We start from the raw sequence: 20910 nt of genomic DNA, 5'->3' as shown, positions 1-20910 counted from the left end.
AAAAGTAATTGTAACAATATGTACTCGTTACTGTTACTAGTTACTTTTTAAAATTGTAAGTGGTACTTTTTAGTGACTACAGTTTTTTTAAAGTGACTGTCATGGAGCCCTGTTTCATTTTTTGGCACAAGACCCATCTCTGGATATGAGTCATAATAAGGAGTTATTTGCGGTTTTAGAATGGTGGTGTAGTATTTATCTGTATTTAGTGGCTCAAATAGCTGATGGGAATCAATGTTTATCTGTGACACTGTCTTCAAGTGTTGGAAAATCAATGCGTTTTATTGATCATTGGTGTGCATGCTTTTCAGTACCTTATGGAACCAGTTAAATCTCTCTGATAATATTTTAAGTGTAAGTTAGGGGATTGGTTTTACATTTTGTCATTATCTTTGACCAGCAAAAGGTTTTATTTAAGGAATTAATGTTTGTTAATCTCACTTTTAATTATGGCACTTTCTTGTTCTTTTCAGGAAAAAGCCGAATCTCTAAAAAGTAGTGTTGCAACCAATGCCTTGCGAAAGAAAGATGCTCAGTGGTATGATGTAGGTGTTATTAAAGGAACTTCATGTTTAGTACAAAGTTATTATATCCCTGATGAAGACTGTATAAAGACTCCAAAAAATGAAGATGGTGAAGATATAAAGGGAATTGGGGATGATGACTGTTATTTGGATAGGCCTGACCCTACTCAAGATCCTGACCGTTCTGGACAGAAGAAGGTGGACTTAATGCCGGGGACTGCTTACAAATTCCGTGTGGCGGGCATCAATTCCTGTGGTAGAGGAGCTTGGAGCGAGGTACAGCTTTTGTTTCTTGCCATTCTCAGTATCCTGTGCAAAAGGTTTTATTTAAGGAATCACATGGTAATATTAATACTAATGAAATTGTCTAATTAGCTGATTACTATCCAGTGCCGTAAAAATTAGCTACCTGTAAGTGTAAATTCTTGAATGACATAATGACCCCCAAGTGATGCCATCACAAAAACATGCAGAAAGAGACATGCCTTTCACAGAGAGCATTTGCTGCTTGCATTAGAACAAGAGCCAAGAATGTGTATTGGCTGTATAGCACAATGATTATAACGTAGCTTAGTGTATATCTGCCATAATGATGCTGCTTATTCGTGGAACTTCATAATAAAGTTCATTTAGTGACCAACGGGACCGGGACTGATATTCGTAATTTTGTCATTACGAAAATTTTGTAATGAAGTTTCTTTTACTTAAGATTGGATAGGACTTTTGGGTGGGACCAATGATATAATTCATAATAACGAGAACTTTGTAATAAGGTTGTTCATATTAATGAGAGTCTACTGTGTAAGAAATTTTGATGGGTCTGCCTTGTCTTTCCTAAGTATAGTGATGGAACAAATCTGGAGGAGTTTGTATCATGGTCAGAGTGGTATGTTATTATTTTGTGTCAACACATACACAAGGAAAAATGTCTGAAGTAGCTATGACTCAAGGTGCCAAGGTATGTGGGTCTTTTCCAAAGCCTGGCTGCTTCCCCCTTCCTCTCAAAAAGTAGATCTGATGGCTGGCGAGTGTGGAGGGAGGCATGGACTGGAAGGAGAGGACATGGGCTGCTATTCCCGATGGAGTTACACCATGCTGTTTACCGATATTATGGAGAAGGCGTAATAATATTGCGTGTTCCAGCCCTGTTGCAATATGGTATTCTGAACAGGTGTAATCCATGCTTCAGTGGAGAACTTGCAAGGTTTTGTTACAGCCATTTCAACCCACGCATCTTATATTTAACCAATATTGCTCCATAAATATAGTTTTCGAATAACCGAATGACTCTTATTTATTGAACTGCAGGGAAGAAAAGATAGGGCTTAATTTCAAACGCAGCTTTCTGTGTGCCATTTTTGGAGACAGGTGCGTGATGTCATATATACCATTGGGTTCCGGTTTCGCAATGCATTCTGAGTGGGAGTTATCAGAGTTCTTTGGGCCGTTCAAAGTTCTTCCTGTGGTTTGGCTTTGTGGTTCGTTTCATTTTCATTAGGAAAGTTTTCAAGTAGGAAATTAATATTAGTTACTATTATTACTGGCTTATTTATCCGCATGGATGAGGGATACGTTTGTGCTAAGTCAGATTATTTGTCTGCAGTTGATGATATGATATTGTAATGCAGCTTAATAAGCTGCGATGAGTCCATGTTGGCTGAAATTTGAAAAGTGTAACGATCATCCTTAGGTATTTATGTGATTTACGAGATAGTGAGAGTATAAATTGATTTATTTTGATTCATATGATTGCATATGAATCCCAATGTTTTACACGATATGTCCTCAATCTACCTCCTCATGGCCTACTGCCACAGTGAACGCAACTTTCCCTTGTCGGATAAATAAAGAAAAACTTACCGGTGCAGTAAAAGTTGTACTTCGACGTCAAACAGTAATAACAAAGGATAATACTCATGGCTGAACACTGCTGAAAATACACATGTATCGACCACCATTGTTATAATCTCAAAGCATATAGTCATTTCTTAGCATTTTATACAATTCTACAACAAATATTCAGGGACATAAACACTATATACAGTCGGATCCGGATTTAATGTCTTCGCATTTAACGTTTTTCCGCATTAAGCGTTTATTTTTTTGGGTCCCGATTCATTCCCTATTAGGACAATGTAAAAATAATCCATATTTAGTGTTTCCGCATTTTGCGTTTTTCCGCATTTATGGTCGTAAAAATTTGTCCCGCTCAAGATTTTTTTGCCCGATTTAGCGTTTTTTCATGACAGTTCATCCAAATCTTCGAATTTATGCTCATCAACAAGAACAGTCTCATGAAATTTTACCAAGAGTCGATAGAATCTACCGGGGAACGCTTCTTCAACTGCTTTCTTCTGCGAAAGCAGCGCTGCGACCTTCAACTCGCAAGTTGGGTGATTTGTCTTCTCGTAACGTTTCGCTCCCCTTCTGATCCAAACACCAGGCACTTTTTGTATCAGATCCAATCTAATGGAGCAAAGTCATCCCTTAATAACCTCGAACTACCTTATCCTTCACTTCTTGAACTTGACTTCGATGATACGTGACGACTGATGACACGAGTTATCCTCCGAGGGCCGCTACAATAATGGTTTTTCTCGTTATGTTTTCAATTGATGGCTTATGCCCCTTTCAATTCTACTCCCTAGGGGCAGTCGATTATTAGCCCAATATTTTTTCAGTCGGCTACTTTCTCTTTTCAAAAGAGGAGGCCCAATATCATTTGCGCAGTTCACTAGAAGATTCTTTCTATAATCCACTCCAACGTCAGTTTCCACGGAGGAACGGCGAAAGAACAGAGGAAGTGTTTCCCCTGTCATGACCGTGAGTGGGAGCATTCTTTCCCTACGGAACAACATTAATTTACATCGTAATTTAGATATCCCGGAGCCAATTTATCGACATGCGGCTGGTTGATATCGCTGTCGATTCAAAAATATTTATCTGGTGCTAATTAATGTCAAAAGAGAATGACAATCGGAGTTTTGACGAACTATCACGGTCCATGACTCTAAATAAATCGCTCATGCTGAAAAAAAATCACCATATACTCACGGTAGAATAGATGAGCGCGGAAAAATACGAAAATCCGGCAGGTATCCCTTGGTGGTTGACTTCGACATCATAACCCTGACGAAATTGCCAAACTCCAGAGGCACTGACAATTTTTCGGATGAAATCCAGTTCGGTTGAAGATTAAACCTTTTCACTTAACAGAGTTTAGCTAATCGTTATTCAAGGTCCAACCAAATTTTATTAAAAGCTGCCGAGAAACAAGGCGAGTCGGAGTCAAGGTGATCAGCGCGCCGCGTAAGCAACTTCTCCCGGCTCCATTCGACCTGCATAAGGCCGCGGATATATGACAACGAATCTAGTGCTATCATCGATTAATCACCATCGACTTGTACGCATGCTAAAATAAGATTCTACTTTTTTGGATGGCCTCGAAATCCAAAATGTGCACATAGGAGGCTTTTTAAAGGCTCATAAATCCCTTGTTTCGCCGAGGCAACAGAAAACGTTGAGTTGGCAAAATTCCAGAAAACCTCCCTTTTACTAGATATTCGGTAGTTGAGAATTCGGGATTAGCGATCTTCTGCTGTCCCTTCATTTCACTCATTCCTCATGATTTTTCGAGTACCTACTTACACCTTTTCTTATTATATTAGAAATGCTATAGTCACCAACATGTCACTTTTACAGAAAAAATTCTAAATTTCATCGAGACCACTGAAATATGCATAAAAATGGAATCACTAATGTCCATAATAATAATCTGTGTGGTAATGCTTTTAAGTTGATGATTATTAGAATTTTCTTAAAATATTTCATTAAAACAATTGTCATCCTCTCATCACTTATTTTTACTACTCATTTTTTAGCTGATTCCTGAAAAGTATTATCCAACCTTCATAGGGCAGAGAACATTTCATAAAAGAATTTTTTGCTGCATTCAGCACCTTTTAGTTACTTAAAATACTATTTTTTATTCATAAAAAGCCATTCCAATCATTACAGGCCCTAAAACCTGAAAAAAATGGCAGGTCCTCATTTAGTGTTTTTCCGCATTTAGTGTTTTAAATTTTGTCCCCCCTGAAAAACCTTAAATCAGGATTCTACTGTATTTGGTTGAAATTGGCTTTGATAATGTCTCTACATAACCAGAATCATCTTTATTGGCATGTAGGTATGTATCCCTTTTGCTTCGCGGAGCCCTGTCGGAGCCTGGAAGATGAAGAGTACCATTATAATCAAATTCTTTTTACTAATTATTTTGAATTGCACCAACTGTTGGAGTGTGGGTATAATCGATACAAAACATTCATACCATAAAAGAGTAGCGAAAGTTTCTCGTGGAGCCCGTTCCTTTCAAAATGAGTTTGAAAGTTTATCACTCATTAACAAATGATTCAATGAGAAAAATACACAAATCCATGGAGTGCTTGTTTGATTTCACACTAGAGTATAGAAGGTAATTGCTTTGTTAAATTTTCTGCGTTAAGATTGAAAAAATGAAGCCTGGTTTTTGACTCTGCAGCAGAGTGTAACTTTGGTGACATGCAGCTTTATTGTATTCACGTATAAAAGAATTTTAATTGATTGAAGCTTTAATACTGTTAGTAGAATCACAAAAATTCCAATTGTAATTTTCAGTACTGTGTTAGTTGTAAGATAATTAGGAAAACAATGGTATCTCCGAAACTGGTGATTTAGTCTTAACCAAAAAAAATCAGTAGGCAAGAGTAGAGCAGTTTTAGCATTGGGATGTTCAAATATTTAGCTCGGAATACATGGTACGATCAATGGAGGGTGATATTATAAAACTAAGACATGCTGAGGCAGCTTTTTGCCTATGGAAGGAGGCCCCCTAGGCCCGCTGAGGTGTCCTTTTTGTGGAGGCGAAGCGTCGCTTTGATAAGTAGCAGCTCTGAAGATTGTAAAAATACAGTATTGATCATCTCATACCCTCTTATTTATATATTTTGATGTTTCTGTGGATGATTATTTCGACATGTTGATATGAAAATGGTTCTCTTCTTGCGTACTGATTTTTTGATAGAAAGATTTTCTGGTAGGCTCACATGTTTCCAAGATAAATTTATTTTTAAACAGTTTTGAACTAATTTAGTCAAGACAGATTGTCCGTATGTTACAAGTACTACAAATTCATCGGGAAGCATGTTGTATTATATGAGTCGACAATGAAGTTACACGCCGCCAAGATTACACCTTCTGCCGTGGAGTCAAAAGAACAGGGCTCAATTTTTAATCTAAATGCAAATAAATTTACTAAAATTGTGAAAAATGCTTGTAACTTCATTTAACTAAAGAAAAATTTTAATAGCTTTTTATTGATGCTTATTTTTCTTCTAGGTCAGGTATATTTCTTCTCTTCTCTAAACCTAACGAATATCTCGGTCATGTCAACACTCCCTGTAATGATATTTAATTGTTATAAGCAAAACTAAACTTGCCAAGCACTCGAACAAATCTTAAAGTATTAACAATACGTTTAAACAAATACTTTCCCTCGTTGGCAGCCATGTTGCATGTCCTCTGACTTCTTCCCAAAGATGTTTCCCACGCTTCAAGTCATGTGATGTACTTGTTGATGCCAAGTTCTGTCGGCCAAGAAAGATACCTAAATTTGCTCCCTTACACAGCCTGCTGGGATTTAACTGGCAAATTGGGACACAGCCTCGGTGAAAAGGACATGGTTAATGTTACCTTCTAAAGTTATGGGGTGTGGGTGTGGCACTGCAAAATCAGAGACGCGAGCATAGCTTTTGAGAGTGGTGCTCTCAGTCCACACCTGAGTGTTCCTTTTTTTGTCTAGGACTGTACCAGTGGTGAGGACTTATCCTCCTCTGACATAGCTTCTGATTGTTGACTGACTTTTCAAGGAAGGCTAGAATGAGAGTCTTGTGAATTTGCTGAATTAATTTAATGAAATGTATCTTGATAATTCTATTTAATCAATAGTTGTTAACTTAATACATAGTTCTTTTAACATCCATTTTACAGGAGGTTCCACATGATAAGTCTTATATATTTTTTATGCAGACTAATAATAATTTTAAGCCCATTAATTTATGTACTTGTTCTCATCCCAATTAGTTATTTGTGTGGTTTTTAGGAGATAATTTTTTTATTTTGATTTTTCAGGTTTCAGCATTTAAGACGTGTTTGCCAGGATTTCCTGGGGCTCCATCAGCAATCAAAATCTCCAAAAGCACAGAGGGTGCCCATTTGTCTTGGGAACCACCCCAAAGTACCTCTGGGGAAATCATTGAATATTCTGTATATCTTGCCGTGAGAAGTGCCACTACTCAAGGCCAGGTATGTTTAGATGTATATAGTGGAGAGAAATGTGATATTAACAGGTTAATTTTATATGGAAGGCCAATAGTTGTACAGTAGTTTCATTCATTGTTTTCTTTTCTTTTTGTTTGTAAATTTAAAAAAATCCTTATTTTGAAATATAATAGTCTTAGCGGTGGGCAAAACTACCAATTCAACTTGCTATCTCAGTAAACAAAGTGACTTCACTGTTGTATCATTTGTCTTGCAAACGCTGAACTTGGTGTGGCTGTGGATGAATGCTTCATGGAATTGCCACCAGGTGAGGTGTACTATCAGAGCCAATGTTTCCATGGTTGACTTTGCAATTGTCCTCTGGGTGTTGAGTTCAACGTCCTGAAGACAGTGCCAGAGTTAGCCACTGAAACGTTGGCTTTAATAGAACAGCTCACCTGGTGGGAATTCCGTGAAGCATTCATCCACATGGTTCGCCTGGAACACACCAAGACTTATATTTGCTGTGGCTTGTTTCAGATGCATTTAGCATGAAGAAAGCACAGGACAATGGTACGATATTGGGGAGTGGGTTCTTTCCCAGCAGAAAAACTTGCTAATGCTCAATCCCCACCATACCTCTGCTTACCATCTTTGTTCTTTCTCTAGTGGCGAGTAATAAAAAAAATTCTAAACTGACTTCTTTGTTGTACTTCATAAGTTCATTTATTTCTCTCAGTGAAAAAAGTGTCCCTCTGCAATATCCTCGTCTTAAGCCTCTTTCTAGTATTTTTTTTGTTTTCCTTGCCTATTCTCGTCAATATTTTCAATGCCTCTAATAATCAAGGTAATCGTATAAAATTTTCTTAATTTTAATGGTGAAATGGTAGGTAGGTGGTAATGGGTAGGTTGCCAATTGAACTCCCCTCTTGTAGAGACTGTTTTTCTTGTCATAAGGGTGGAAAAAATGATTTGGCTGAAATTCGTTAAAGACTTCACCAAAAGCATGACCTTGTTTCTGCTCAACCCTCAAGCAGTTACTCATGCCAGACTTGCACATAGAAAATGGGAAGGTGGCCTCAGTAAGCCCCCCTTCCTCTGGGCTTTTGCTTGGCCACAGCGTGATAGCTAATGACATTCTGCAGTCAAATGAGTACGTTGTCGTATCCATTCTTGAATGCTGCTTGCTTTGTTTCAGTATACGGTATGATTCCATTTTGAGTCCTTGCACTAGTGTCATGAAGTTACATCAATTCAAAAAATATTATATCCGCCTTAAATATTGTCATTTTCTCTTTTTATAAATGCAAGAAGCATATTTTGTTACTTTCTAACCGAGTGGCGTAGCTATGAATATGCTTTGGAGGGGGATGGTATGGCCTGAGGTGGCGACTCCCCCCCCTCCCCAGGCGATAGGGGGACCAGTAAAATTTTTGATAAATGACATACCCAAAATACATTTCACATCATTTTGTCACTTAAAATTTACCTTAACGCAGATGTAGTTATAATAAGTCAAAACTAGACAATATCTTAAAATATTTATTTTTTGTTCCTCTGAGGCTTTGGGGGGGATCTATCCCCCTCATCCCCCCCCATAGTTAGGCCAGTGCTCTAACTGTATTCTCTCTTGCTCCTTATAGGGTGATAACAAAACAGTGGTCAGCTCTCCAGCACAATTGGCTTTTGTCCGCGTATATTCAGGCCCTACCAACCAGTGCACAGTACCGAATTCATCTCTTGCTGCAGCTCATATAGACACCACTACGAAACCAGCAATTATTTTTAGGATTGCTGCAAGAAATGAAAAGGGTTATGGACCAGCAACGCAAGTGAGGTGGTTACAAGGTGAGAATAATTTAAGCCCCATATCATGAAATGATTCAAGAATCAATGTTTTGAAGTGAAGAATGCATGACATTGTTTGCATTAAGCATAAAAAGATCGTGGTTCATATTCTGGCTTTAATTATGAGTGATTATTTAATTATTGCCTTCTTGGAGAATTAGGCTCTTAAAGTGAGAGCAGTTATCACTTACCAGGAACATAAAATGTAACGTACGGATTACACTTATCCTTTTCCTTAATGAAGAATACCTTCTGTGTAATCACTAGAGATCCGTGTAATTCACGAGACGTGATATCACAAAATAACGGGAAATAAAATGAAATAATGTGAAATCGGTAAATGAAAACGAAATTTTGCCTTATTCGCAAATTTCTATTGAAATAGCAAAAAAATCACATCTAATGAATCATAATCTATTAGAGCCTAAGCCTTAATTGTTAAACGCTGCTAATGTTCTTTCGATCTCTCTCAATACCATTCCAAGGTCAATTGGCTTGTTTTGTCTCGCGCGTATTGCATTTGCATAATATCGCACACTGTAGTGATGTCTCCGCCGGAATTTGCCGTTAAATTTGTCAGTCTCTCTCTTTGATTCACATTTATAAAAATTCCCCAAAATATCTATAGTGATGCACTTTCTCTCCTGAAGAATTAGATATTCTAAATCAATAGAGTGCTGAAAAAAATTTAATGTGGCTGCGAAAGAGCAGAGATATAAACTCACATGCCCGGCACGCGTCAAAGCCAAGCAGTAATTCCTGTGACTCACCACGATGCAGTAGACAGCGTTATTGGATAACTTGTTGCAGGAAAACTTTAAGTGTGGGCCTAACTTAACAATTTTGTAGACTGAAACACGGCCGCTGGCTGGGGACGAAGGCTGCTTTCAGACGAGATGACTTACCGTCGGCCGCCGTTCATGGCACTGCACACGGCATGGCAGAGCCAGTCATCTTGTCTGAAAGCGGCCTGAATTTCACGCCGTAGTGCTGGGTCCAGTGAAAAGTCATTTCGTCTGAAAGTGGCCTCAATGCATCCTCTGCGCCATAGATGGCGCACCTTCGTGCCGGATTGAAATGGGCACCATGGTGACCTCAGCGGCCATCGACGGTGCCGTGCCATCAACAGTGCGATTTGCCTCGTTTGAAGAATTCTAGAGAGAGACCTATCGTTATTTGAAAACACAAAGCATTGGGGAAGTTGGGGTAGGGAAGATAGGAGCAGAAAGGATTGGACGAGAAGGGGTGCTAATTGATAGCAGACTGATCTTCAGATGATCGGCGGCCCCACTGACCTTAAAAAAGAAATCATTTCAACACACCCCCATTTCAAGTTTCATTGTATCCGATTGTGTTTAGTTATGCGTGCTTCTTTCTTTCACTGCCCTTCTTGACCAATTGGCAGCAACTGTAATCAATGCTAAGCGGTTTTGCTTAATCTAGCTGCTACCTACTTTCCCTTAGCACCTGGGTGAGGGTTATCAAAAGGGAGCCCACAACATGCAAAATTTTTGCCAAAATGTAAGTTGTACATTTATCATGGTTATAACGTAGCTACCTAGCACTCTGTTTTAAAACACCGTCATGAGTGGTTGCGATTCACGATTGGACTCATTCATCACAGTTATAGTGGTAAATATCAAATGAAGGAAAGGAATTTTTAAATGCCAAAAAGCTAGTGTAACCTTTCATACAAGGACGAGTGAATTCAGCTCAGAAGGATTTTATGGGAGTATTACTGTGCAAATTGAGAGGTTAAAGACTTGAATCTTAAAGACTTAAAGCACATCAGTAGCGATACACATAATTAAACGTGTGAAGAAAGGGGGCTCGCAAAACGACAGCTCTCACTTGAAAAGAGTCACACAGTCAAAGAAATTGAAGTAGGAGAAAGAGGAGTTTGTTGTCACTACTACTGAAGCATTTTTAAATGCTGGTATTAGTGTAGAGAAACTTGATAATTCCAAAATTTGGGAATGGCTCTCATAGTACATTCAGGAAGGGTAGCAGGATTTGCCATCTGCCGATTGTATTTGCCAATAATGCATCCCGATTAGAGGGAAAAAGAATAAAGAAGAGCTTAAATATTGTGTTATTGGTCTAAATAAATAAAATGAATTTGAAAACAAATTTCGGTTTCATTTGGTCAATTTTTACTCACAGAGACAATTACAGTGGAACCTCATTAAAGCATGTACGAGCTATTGCAAGACCATCGCCATTACGAGAGATAGCCAAGACACCGTCAATTGACCATATAGTAAGCTTGTAAAAATATTTGTATGACGCCGTGTTGGTGTTGGCACTCACCATAGCGAGAGTTTCCATTGCCAGAAAACCTTCTCTGGGAGTCTGTAATCTCTCTAATTTCTTGCGATCTTTTAGAAATGAAGTTAACATGGAGTGCTCAGTCTCAAATTCATGTAGTAAACTGTCGTTCGATAAATAAGTAGTTCATTTTGGTGAAAATATTGTGGCATTAACATTCGCGAATGCTTGATATTCTTTTGTTCCTCAGGCGGCTGAAAGCAGTCGGCAGCGTACCCGCACATCTGTGAGTTGCGTGAATAGAAAGCATTTGATGGTAGACACCATGGCTAAAAAACACCAAACACGTCTAAGCAAGGAAAAAATTATAGAGTAATATGAGAGTGGCGTGATTAATTTATCTTCCTATTTGCTCCTCATAATAAAAAAAAAACATAAGCGCCCAAGGAATGCAGACCATGAAGAGTTAGAAGGAGCTTTGCTCGGGTGGTTTTGCCCTCTTCAATCTGCGGGAACTTCTGAGAAAGGGGCTATGCCTAAGCCTAAAGCTGAGTATTTCAGTGATAGATTGCGCATCAAGAACTTCAAGAGTTAGTTATACTACAGTAAAACCCCTTTTGACGGGGGCAAGGAAAAAAAGTGTAAATTGTGGGAAAGTGTAAGATTGAGGTTAGGCACAATTTAATGAAAAATAACCCCTTTAAATATAGTTAAATGTTCTATTTTTCATATGAATCATGTTATAAATGAATAGTAAGTATAAAACCTTTAATTATGATAACAAAAAATTCTTTATTAGTACTGAACTCTCAGTGAGGTAGATCATATTTTCTGATCAGATTTTTAAATCATATTTTCTGATTTCATATATCAGTCTTTTAAATTTTCTTCATCAGCTTTTTTAAACAATTTGCGATTTCTCTCTCATCAACTTCTTTCCATGATCGTGCTACATAGTGTAGTGCATCTAAAACTGATACTTTGAAGCTCTTAGGGTCCCTCCCACTGCCAATAAGATTAATTGCTTTTCTCACTAGAATCCTGCGGTAGTTGGATTTGAATACATGGATTATCCCTAAATCAAAAGGCTGTAATTGGCTGGTACAATTTGGTGGGAAGAACACCAGTTTTATATTCCTCAAATTCATTTTTTTGGGTGGGCTGGGCATTGGTCTAAAAATACTGCAATTTTTCGGTTTTGTCCTCCCATATTGGCATCTAGAGCCTGCATTTGTTCCAGAAAGAAATGTAACGTCATCCAAGCTTTGGTATTAGCGGCATAGGTTGTGGGATATGTCTTGTTAATTTTAAAACATCTGGGATTTTGGATTTTCCAATAACAAATGGCCTTAACTTTTCACTACCATTAGTATTAGCACCTAACAATACTGTTAAACGAGCTTTGCTATGCTTTCCACTAGGGCAAGATTCACCTCTAAAGTCTTACAGGGAAGTGTATTGAAAAAAAGGCCCGTCTCATCGAAATTGAAAATGTCTTTTGGAGCATACCCTTCTATATGCTCACTTAAACAATGTTCCTTCCACTGTGCCACTGTTAGGGGATCAACACTATTGGACTCATCACAAATTGTTTTGTATACAACATTATGCCTAGTCTTAAACCCGCTTTACCATCCGTTTGAAGCCTTGAAGTCTTCAATTCCCAGCCTCATTGCCACATGTTGCACTTTTTCCTATAGAATAACTCCGCTGATGGGTATGTTCGAGGACCTAGTGTACTGAAACCATTCTTTTAAAATTTCTTCTAGTCTATCATATTTCGAGTACTTAACATATTTTCGCCTCTTTGCACTGGGTCCGCATTCCACTGCACTGGTTTCTATCTTTTTGCAAGTTTTAACAACAGTGTTTAACGTGGACACTGGAATCCCAAGCTCTTTGGCAAGCCTGGCAAGGCGTGAGCCTACATGTGAGTCAAGTCCCAAAATTTTAATTTTATCTTCTATTGAAAAAGTTTTCCTCTCTAGTTTCTGGGCCATTCCGTATTTGATTTGCGTTTATTTACGCTGTCACGAAAAGAGCAGGGAAAAAGAGATAACGATTAAAACGACTTTAAAATTGTTCGAAGAACTTGGTAATAATGTACGCGAAGGAGAACACCCATTGCGTGGATCATCACAAGAACGACCACGAATATAATCATAGCGTCTATATTCGTAACTACGATGCTTACAAGGGAAGTGGAAAACCTGCAATATTTACCACCAACAAATGGAATGAAATTTAAATGTCGCAAACAACCTATCTCCAGGAAATACAATCATAAAATACGATCATAAATACTCTAATAGTAAATAAACTCTATGCCCGCGATAGTGGTCAGAAACAGATGAAGAAGGAATTATTGTAGTATTTCAAAGAGGCCGTATTAATGACAGTGGCGCTGGTGACAGGTATACCAAAAAGGCAAGGAGGTTGTAAATACAACTTCCTTTCCTATATTTACAACCTTCTTGCAAAATGGTTATCCCAGGCTCCGATCTCTAAAACTCTTTCTTCTTGATTACGGTGCGCTATCCGCCATGTTCCCTTTGGCGGCCTGGCATAAATAGGGGGTCATTTGAAATTTCGTCAGCGTAAATGCGGGGAAGACTTTACATTGTAGAGATACTTAAATCATCGGGACTTGACGGAAATGTCGCAAATTGCGGGAAAACGTATATTGCGGGGGCGTAAAAGCGAGGTTTTACTGTAATTCAAAGCAGCAAAGCGTTATCTCCCGTCATAATTGCTGGTGATGCCCGTGGTGTAAACCCAAAGTCGTGGAAGATAAGACTCCGATCCTAAGTATCTTAAGAAGTATTCCCCTGGTGGAATAACATAGATGAAACAGAAATCTTTCACAACCTACTCCCCTACAAAACCCTTGCAGTACGAGGTATTTCTTGCAATGATGCTTCTAGAGGTAGGTAGTGCGCCTTAGCGATGGTGTAGGATGTACAATACAATGATACTCAGGGTGAATGGTCTGGATGGACGTATTTATTCTTTGTGGCAGTTACAAGTAATAGTCACGATCACAATGTACTATTCACAAGGGTGAACTATTCGCGGCAGTGGTTGGAGCCGTACTGGCACTCTCTTCTGTCACCCGGGTATCCCCTGGTGGCCGCTGGAAGAACTCACAGAACAACTGACTTTCGTTTGGTACTATGTCATATGCATTCGGCGCCGCCACAGATGGCATGTGTGAAGAGCTGATGCTGCGCTTATAGTTTATTTAATTTAAAAAAATTCTGCATTCCTTTTTCATGTTTCTCAGTCATTACTCAGAATGTTAAATCAATAAATTCATACTTGTAAGTTTTGCTGGCCTTAGGGTCCATCAGATGCGTATGCTTTTCCGTTTCTTTGTCGCATATATTACCCATGTGTGTTATATTCATCGCAGTTTCTTGCAGCTTGCTTTTGTTTTACTGAAGTGACATCAGCATATTATCTGCGTTTTATTTTTTTGTGAAATAATATCACTTTAATATCTTTTCTTTAATAACCAATCTTAATTGAAATTGTTTTTATTGCAGTGCCTTGGTAGATTCAGTGTATTATTTCAAATACGTTGCGAGCGTAACACTGATATTACATTAGATGATAGGAAAAGTCTTCCGAGGCAGAATCGTCCTACAACCTTCCACCATTTTCGTCTGCAGAAACAAATGCAGTATGTTGTTTCACTTAACCGCCGCTTAAGGTATAGGAACAATGAACGTACACCAATGGAAGCATTTGAGGCATTAAATAACCGCGATTCAGTTTTATCAGTTATTTTTTGAATTTTCAGTGGAAAATACCAAAATAATAGAATGATCACGTAAATGCACTAATTAAGTACATAGAAAAATAGCTTCGTGGGTTGTGCATTGGCATAATGATTGACAAAGCAATGCCTTGCATGATTTTTATTCTGTACCGCGCTTATAAATTGTTTGAATAGTTAGTTGTTGTTTAAATAAGGAAATTTAGTGATGCAAAAAAACACCGCCTTTCGTCTGCTTACGTTCATCAGATAGAAACTTCTCTGTCGCCGCACCACTCATGTTCCTGTATAACTGTTCGCAATAGGTATATCGGCTATTATTTGCTCCAGCACCGGTAAAGCAACAATTCCCTATAGTGAGTGTTTATTTGAGCACCGTGGGGACTCATTTTATCGAGGTTGCTCTGTAATCAAGTGAGGTGTTCACGGTGCACCTTTTCTTGCTCACTCCATGATATTAATGCTTGAACCATTGATATATATCTTGAACCAATATAACTTGAACCATTTCCTTGTTTTGGTTTTATCAGAAATTTAGTACAATCGAATTTGTATCAAATGTTTTGTAAAATGCTTTAAAAAAAGTATAAGCAATCATGATACGTTTACCAAAAAATAATTAAACACCTAGAAATGTGCAAAAGTTGTAACGTTATAATAACACTATCAAGGTTTTCTTTAACACCGAAATCACATTGTTATAAAACAAATTTCAGCAAAAAATAAAACCACTTTCACAGACCTCTAGTATTCATCCATGCTGCATTAATCCTTGTATGAGGTAAATTGCTATATATAATAATTGGCGTTAGGCAAAATGCACAATACCTACCTCTTTTCTCACTGGCTACCTGGCTGTGATGATCTTAATCAGCTGGCTGGCTGAATTAAAAATGCTTGTGTCTACAAAATGGTGAATCTCCCGTTACCATGATTAGGCTTGACTGAGATCTAAACATGAGTGCTCTTTTACATGTCCTTTGCAGATTTCCTCTCCCTGATGGAGCAATTTAATGCAACTTTAATGCCATTATTCTCTTGCTGGGTATTGATTATTTCTTTTCTTTTACAGATACATCTGTCGGAGTAAAGGGTGGTGCAAAGAAGCCTGTGGAGCATAAATCTGCATATGCTACCAGCAAAAAGCAGAAGGCTGATGATGGTCCGTAGCTGAGAAAGATAAATTTTGCTCCTCAGCAGCAACTTTAATACAGTGAAAGTGGCAATTCGAATCCTAAAAGACAAATGTGGCTTGAAGTTTGCTTAAATTAACTTGAAAGAAAAGTGAATTAGGTTTGGTTTGTGTCTTCATTCCACAAAACTAAGCAATATTCATTTTATCATACTGTGTCATATTGACAAATTTACTTTGATTTCATACTATATTTTGAAAGGAAATTTATTTACCATTCCAGAGCAAATGTTATTAATGAGACAACTAAGTTTTTTGAGCAACCTTTACCTTACGAGGAATGAATTTATTGCTATTTCAGGCTCTCATGAAATTTACTCCTAAATACTCTAGGTTTTAGTGATTAATGGCTTTCATTCATGGTGGGCAATGTTTGGCATTGTGTTCCATGAAACGTACAAAGAGTATTGTGAAAACTCCATGATAGAGGTATCTACCAAAAAAATGGCACTATATCTTGTTATGTTTGTCATCGTATACACTGTCACCTATCACTATTTGTTTTTTAAAAACAAATTTACTGTTGTGAATTTCATATAATATTTCAATTGGTATTGCTGCGTTTTATTTTGTCTGAATTTATAGATCTTAGAGTACATTCTTGGCCTTTGTTTTTTGACATAATTTTTTCAAGAATATGAAATGACCAGTTTTCAAATGTTAATGTTGGTCATTTTAATGGCATATATTGTAACAAAATACATTATTGAAATATTTTAATATATATGTATGTAGGTAAATGAATGATAAGGGACACCAGTTAAACCAACAACATTTTTGAGACCCTCCCTTAACAGTATTTGGATTATACAATTTAATTTTTCATGAATGGCGTAACATTTGTATATAATTCCATCAATGTTTTCATATTGAGGCAAAACTCATCATTAAAAACTTAGTGAAAAATAACCCTTGAGTGGAACCTTGATGGTTTCAAGAAAATGTACTGTAAACATTTTCATTGAAACTTAAGAAGCCTCGGTATTATTCTTCTGTGGATATTGTACGATGGCTGGGGATTAAATAGGGATGATTAGTTCTACTGTTGTAATTGTGATCAAAATTCTTGATCTCTGCTTAAGTTTCCATAGCAAAAGTACAAAACAAGAAATATATCAGGTTCTTACTGACCATTGAACTTACTGCTCAAGCATTTAGAACGTTTTGGAAAAGCAAGGAAGAACCCTAATTCATATTATTTGAACATGTGTAAGTTAAGTAAGATAGGGTATTTGTAGTAATTTTTTTCAAGCAAACTGAATCCTCAATTGTACATAAATAGCAGTGAGTGTCAGTGTTGTTAGAAGATACCCTTGTCCTTTAAGCATATGACAATGAGATAGCTGGAATAACAATATAAGTTGCTGTTCAAAAGTAATCTGTATATCTATTTTGGTACTAAGGTAGTAATGCAGCAACTCATCTTGTGGAATGGCTTGCTCTCCCTTCTTTTACAGGAATCATTGTTCACCATTATAGCTCTAAATGATTTTTGATGAACTTAAGTCAGAATTAAAAATAAACCTCTATGAAAAGCTTAATGTTTGGTTTACTTTCAACAGTAGCCCTTGGTTATTGCTGCTTGATTTTGTAAGTATCCGTTCATGGTATAAGGCCTCTAATAATATAAACCACTTCCTTTAAGGCCTCCATTGATATAAACCACATGCTTTAAATGGCATGGAAACCAGAGTGAACATGGAATTGGGCTATCATTACAATTCTTGTTGAGATGGAGAGCTGAGGCCTTGATTTGTAGAGTCATTTCACTGAGTGTGATGTGTGTTAAGTTCAGTTCTTTGCGAGATTTAAGGAGAAAATGTAAATGCATATGTTATAGCATTTGGGTGAAAATCAAAGGCATGGCCTTTGTGAGTCTTTTGATAAGAAATTTGGTATGATTATTTTGTACTTAACTAAAGTAGTGAAGTGCATATTAACCTTGGAAATGATAGCTCCATAACATTTAGTAGACCTGGGGAAGGAAGAAAGTTAAACCTGAAGTTCTGAAACTAGTCAAAATGGCTATTCACTTGAAAGCATAGGCAGTAGGGTGGGCCGAAAAAAGGTTTTTTTTCCTGATCAAATTTGCCCTACTCGGGAAAGTTGCGAAATGATATAAGGATCTCGCACACAAAATTTTTTTCAAATCGGATAATATTTACCACTGCCGCCCGAGCTCTAAAGTTTAAAATTTTGCGAAAAATCAGGCTGATTTCAGAATCAAACGGCTGTGAAGACGAATTTTAAGAAAATATGGGATAATGGACAATATCAAAGAGTGGATACATGTTTATAGTTTATGAAAATGAAGTTTGAAGTTTTTTTGACAAAATCTATGGTTAAAAAAATGCCTATGAATTAACAACAAAAGTAGAGTATAGACCACCCGCACAACACAACTCATTTTGGCCTACATTTCTAAAATTCCATTTCGGGGGCTAAATTGCAGGTAAAATAATATAAATAATATTCATTTCGATTGAATTTCATTTTTTATCAAATAAGTCATCATATGGTAGTAAATAATCCCACAAATAAGTAATAATAAGGTAAATTATTTGAAATTAACATCAATCATAATGACGAAAAGCGTTTACATGCTCCTCACCTATTGTTTTTCACTTTGATTGACTATATATTGAGTCTTTCCTCTTGTCGAAGTAAAGGGCTTGCATTTTAACGGTACCCACATTCCTCCGAAGAGACGTGCGCAGTCTTTCTCTTTCCCTTCTTTGTTCTTGTCAACAAAAAGTACATTGACTCCTTGAGTAACCAACCCGATATCTATTAGTTGCGCAGATGGAATTGCTGCAGAGGTATGGTTTGATATGCAGAATTATTCACAGGGTGATGCAAATCTTGGCAATTTCAAATTACTTACACTAACCTTTTTCCATGAAATCCTCTCCTTCACTTGCATTACATAATTCTACGTTCAATGTCATTTCATCATCTGAGTCTTCCGAACAAAGGTGTTATGACTTAATTGGGTGGAACATTCGGGTGTTCCTTTTTTCCTTCCAACCTGCAAAGCCTCATCTTCCTATTTTTGGTCTCCTGCACATTGATGGCGCCTATCTTCATTTTCCTGCCACTTCTCTGTCCTTAGGGAATTCCCATTCTAAACTAGGCACTTTCGAAGGAATATAACAACAGAATCAGTCCCACTAAAGCAATTTACATGCCGCAATATCAAAAAGCTGACGTGCGTGACGAAGGAAGTCTTGTTTCAGATCAATGAAAGCATTCTTGTTGACAGACCAAAGAATATTGCGATTATTTCCGTGATATTGAATAATTCATCAAACAATTTGCCTATATCGGACAACTGGGATAGAGGATCTATGCCAAATGCCTTCAATGGCATAAGCCACTGTCTCCGTGATTCCCGGCGGAGAAATAATGGTACTTTAACTTTCTTCTTCAATGTACCGAGAGTAAAAAAACATATTCATAAGTGGGCAAATCATTACCCATGAAATTTTCGGATGCAACAAATATCACGCACTCCACTCCACACCTGGTACGCTTTCCCTCTATTTTAACCATTGCGTCAATCCTCCCGTAATCCTTTGGAAGGTTGGTTGGGAAGGACACGGGTGGAACTCGATGGTAGCCTCTTCCTAGTGGTGAGTTTTGGGTAGTTTCTTTACGAAACTAGCAGAGAGCTACTTAGTGAAATGCTTGGTGTTCAGGTTGTTTTTTCACAGCCTTGGCTGAATTACTTGTTGAAAATAGCTCCACAGGTACGCTTTTCGTCATTATGATTGATGTTAATTTCAAATAATTTACCTTATTATTACTTATTTGTGGGATTATATACTACCATATGATGACTTATTTGATAAAAAATGAAATTCAATCGAAATGAATATTATTTATATTATTTTACCTGCAATTTAGCCCCCGAAATGGAATTTTAGAAATGTAGGCAAAAATGAGTTGTGTTGTGCGGGTGGTCTATACTCTACTTTTGTTGTTAATTCATAGGCATTTTTTTAACCATAGATTTTGTCAAAAAAAACTTCAAACTTCATTTTCGTAAACTATAAACATGTATCCACTCTTTGATATTGTCCATTATCCCATATTTTCTTAAAATTCGTCTTCGCAGCCGTTTGATTCTGAAATCAGCCTGATTTTTCGCAAAATTTTAAACTAGAGCTCGGGCGGCAGTGGTAAATATTATCCGATTTGAAAAAAATTTTGTTTGCGAGATCCTTATATCATTTCGCAACTTTCCCGAGTAGGGCAAATTTGATCAGGAAAAAAAACCTTTTTTCGGCCCACCCTAATGGGCAGTGCCGGCCAAGCTAATCAGTGTTCGATTGAAGGCTTTCACTCAGACTCCATCTATCACATTTCATCCCATGTACATGTTTATTGGTTGATGACAGTTTCTGGAGCAATTTCATGCTTCAGTGTCCATTTTTAAGTGCATTTTCCCCAGCAATTTTGGAAGCTGCTTTGCGATTGGTCATTGCCCTCTTCCAAGTATGGTTCAGGTGGTATTCTATTGTCTTTGTTGAAGTTTTCAGATTTGTCTATCTCTCTGGTGCCTCTGATTAGAGTGGGGTAATATCTGCTTCCTCTCACAGTTACCTTGTCAAATAAAAAAATTTATCTTGGGAGTCCTGGCATGCCATCCTATGGTTGATAAGTGTTATGTACCTATTTTTCTCCTTGGGTGTTCTTGCAGGTGGACTTTCAATGGTCTGCAAATATCACCGATCAAATATTTTCCACAGGAGTAAGGTACATACAGGCGGTCCTCGACTTTCGTACACTCGACTTTCGTACACTCGACTTTCGTACAATTCGCACTTTCGTACGTTCAAAATTGACACCTTTTACTCGACTTTCGTACGCTAAATTCGGACTTTCGGACGTTGGTCTGCAATTGTTTTAAAATTCCCGCGATGTTTATTGCGCATCCCAACATTCAATTGTTTCAAATGGCAGTATCGGCAGTATATGCGAACAATACGAACGTATATAGTGAA

General features: G+C 37.5%; 1 protein-coding gene across 3 annotated transcripts in view; it reads left to right on the top strand.

Moving 5' to 3' along the window:
- LOC124171767 (host cell factor-like) overlaps positions 1-17445 on the top strand; it is a 99862-nt gene extending 82417 nt beyond the window's left edge. For all 3 annotated transcript variants that reach the window (XM_046551070.1, XM_046551071.1, XM_046551069.1), the window contains 4 exons: positions 474-800; positions 6690-6863; positions 8462-8666; positions 15785-17445. In XM_046551070.1, coding sequence (XP_046407026.1) covers positions 474-800; positions 6690-6863; positions 8462-8666; positions 15785-15882 — 804 coding nt within the window. In that variant the 3' untranslated portion in view covers positions 15883-17445. The remainder of the gene's footprint in view (positions 1-473; positions 801-6689; positions 6864-8461; positions 8667-15784) is intronic.
- Positions 17446-20910: the final 3465 nt, after the last annotated feature.

This window comes from Ischnura elegans, chromosome X, assembly GCF_921293095.1.
Source record: "Ischnura elegans chromosome X, ioIscEleg1.1, whole genome shotgun sequence".
Classification (NCBI taxonomy): domain Eukaryota; kingdom Metazoa; phylum Arthropoda; class Insecta; order Odonata; family Coenagrionidae; genus Ischnura; species Ischnura elegans.
The sequence above is the reverse complement of the archived record's forward strand: the minus strand, read 5'-3'. Positions and strand labels throughout refer to the sequence as shown.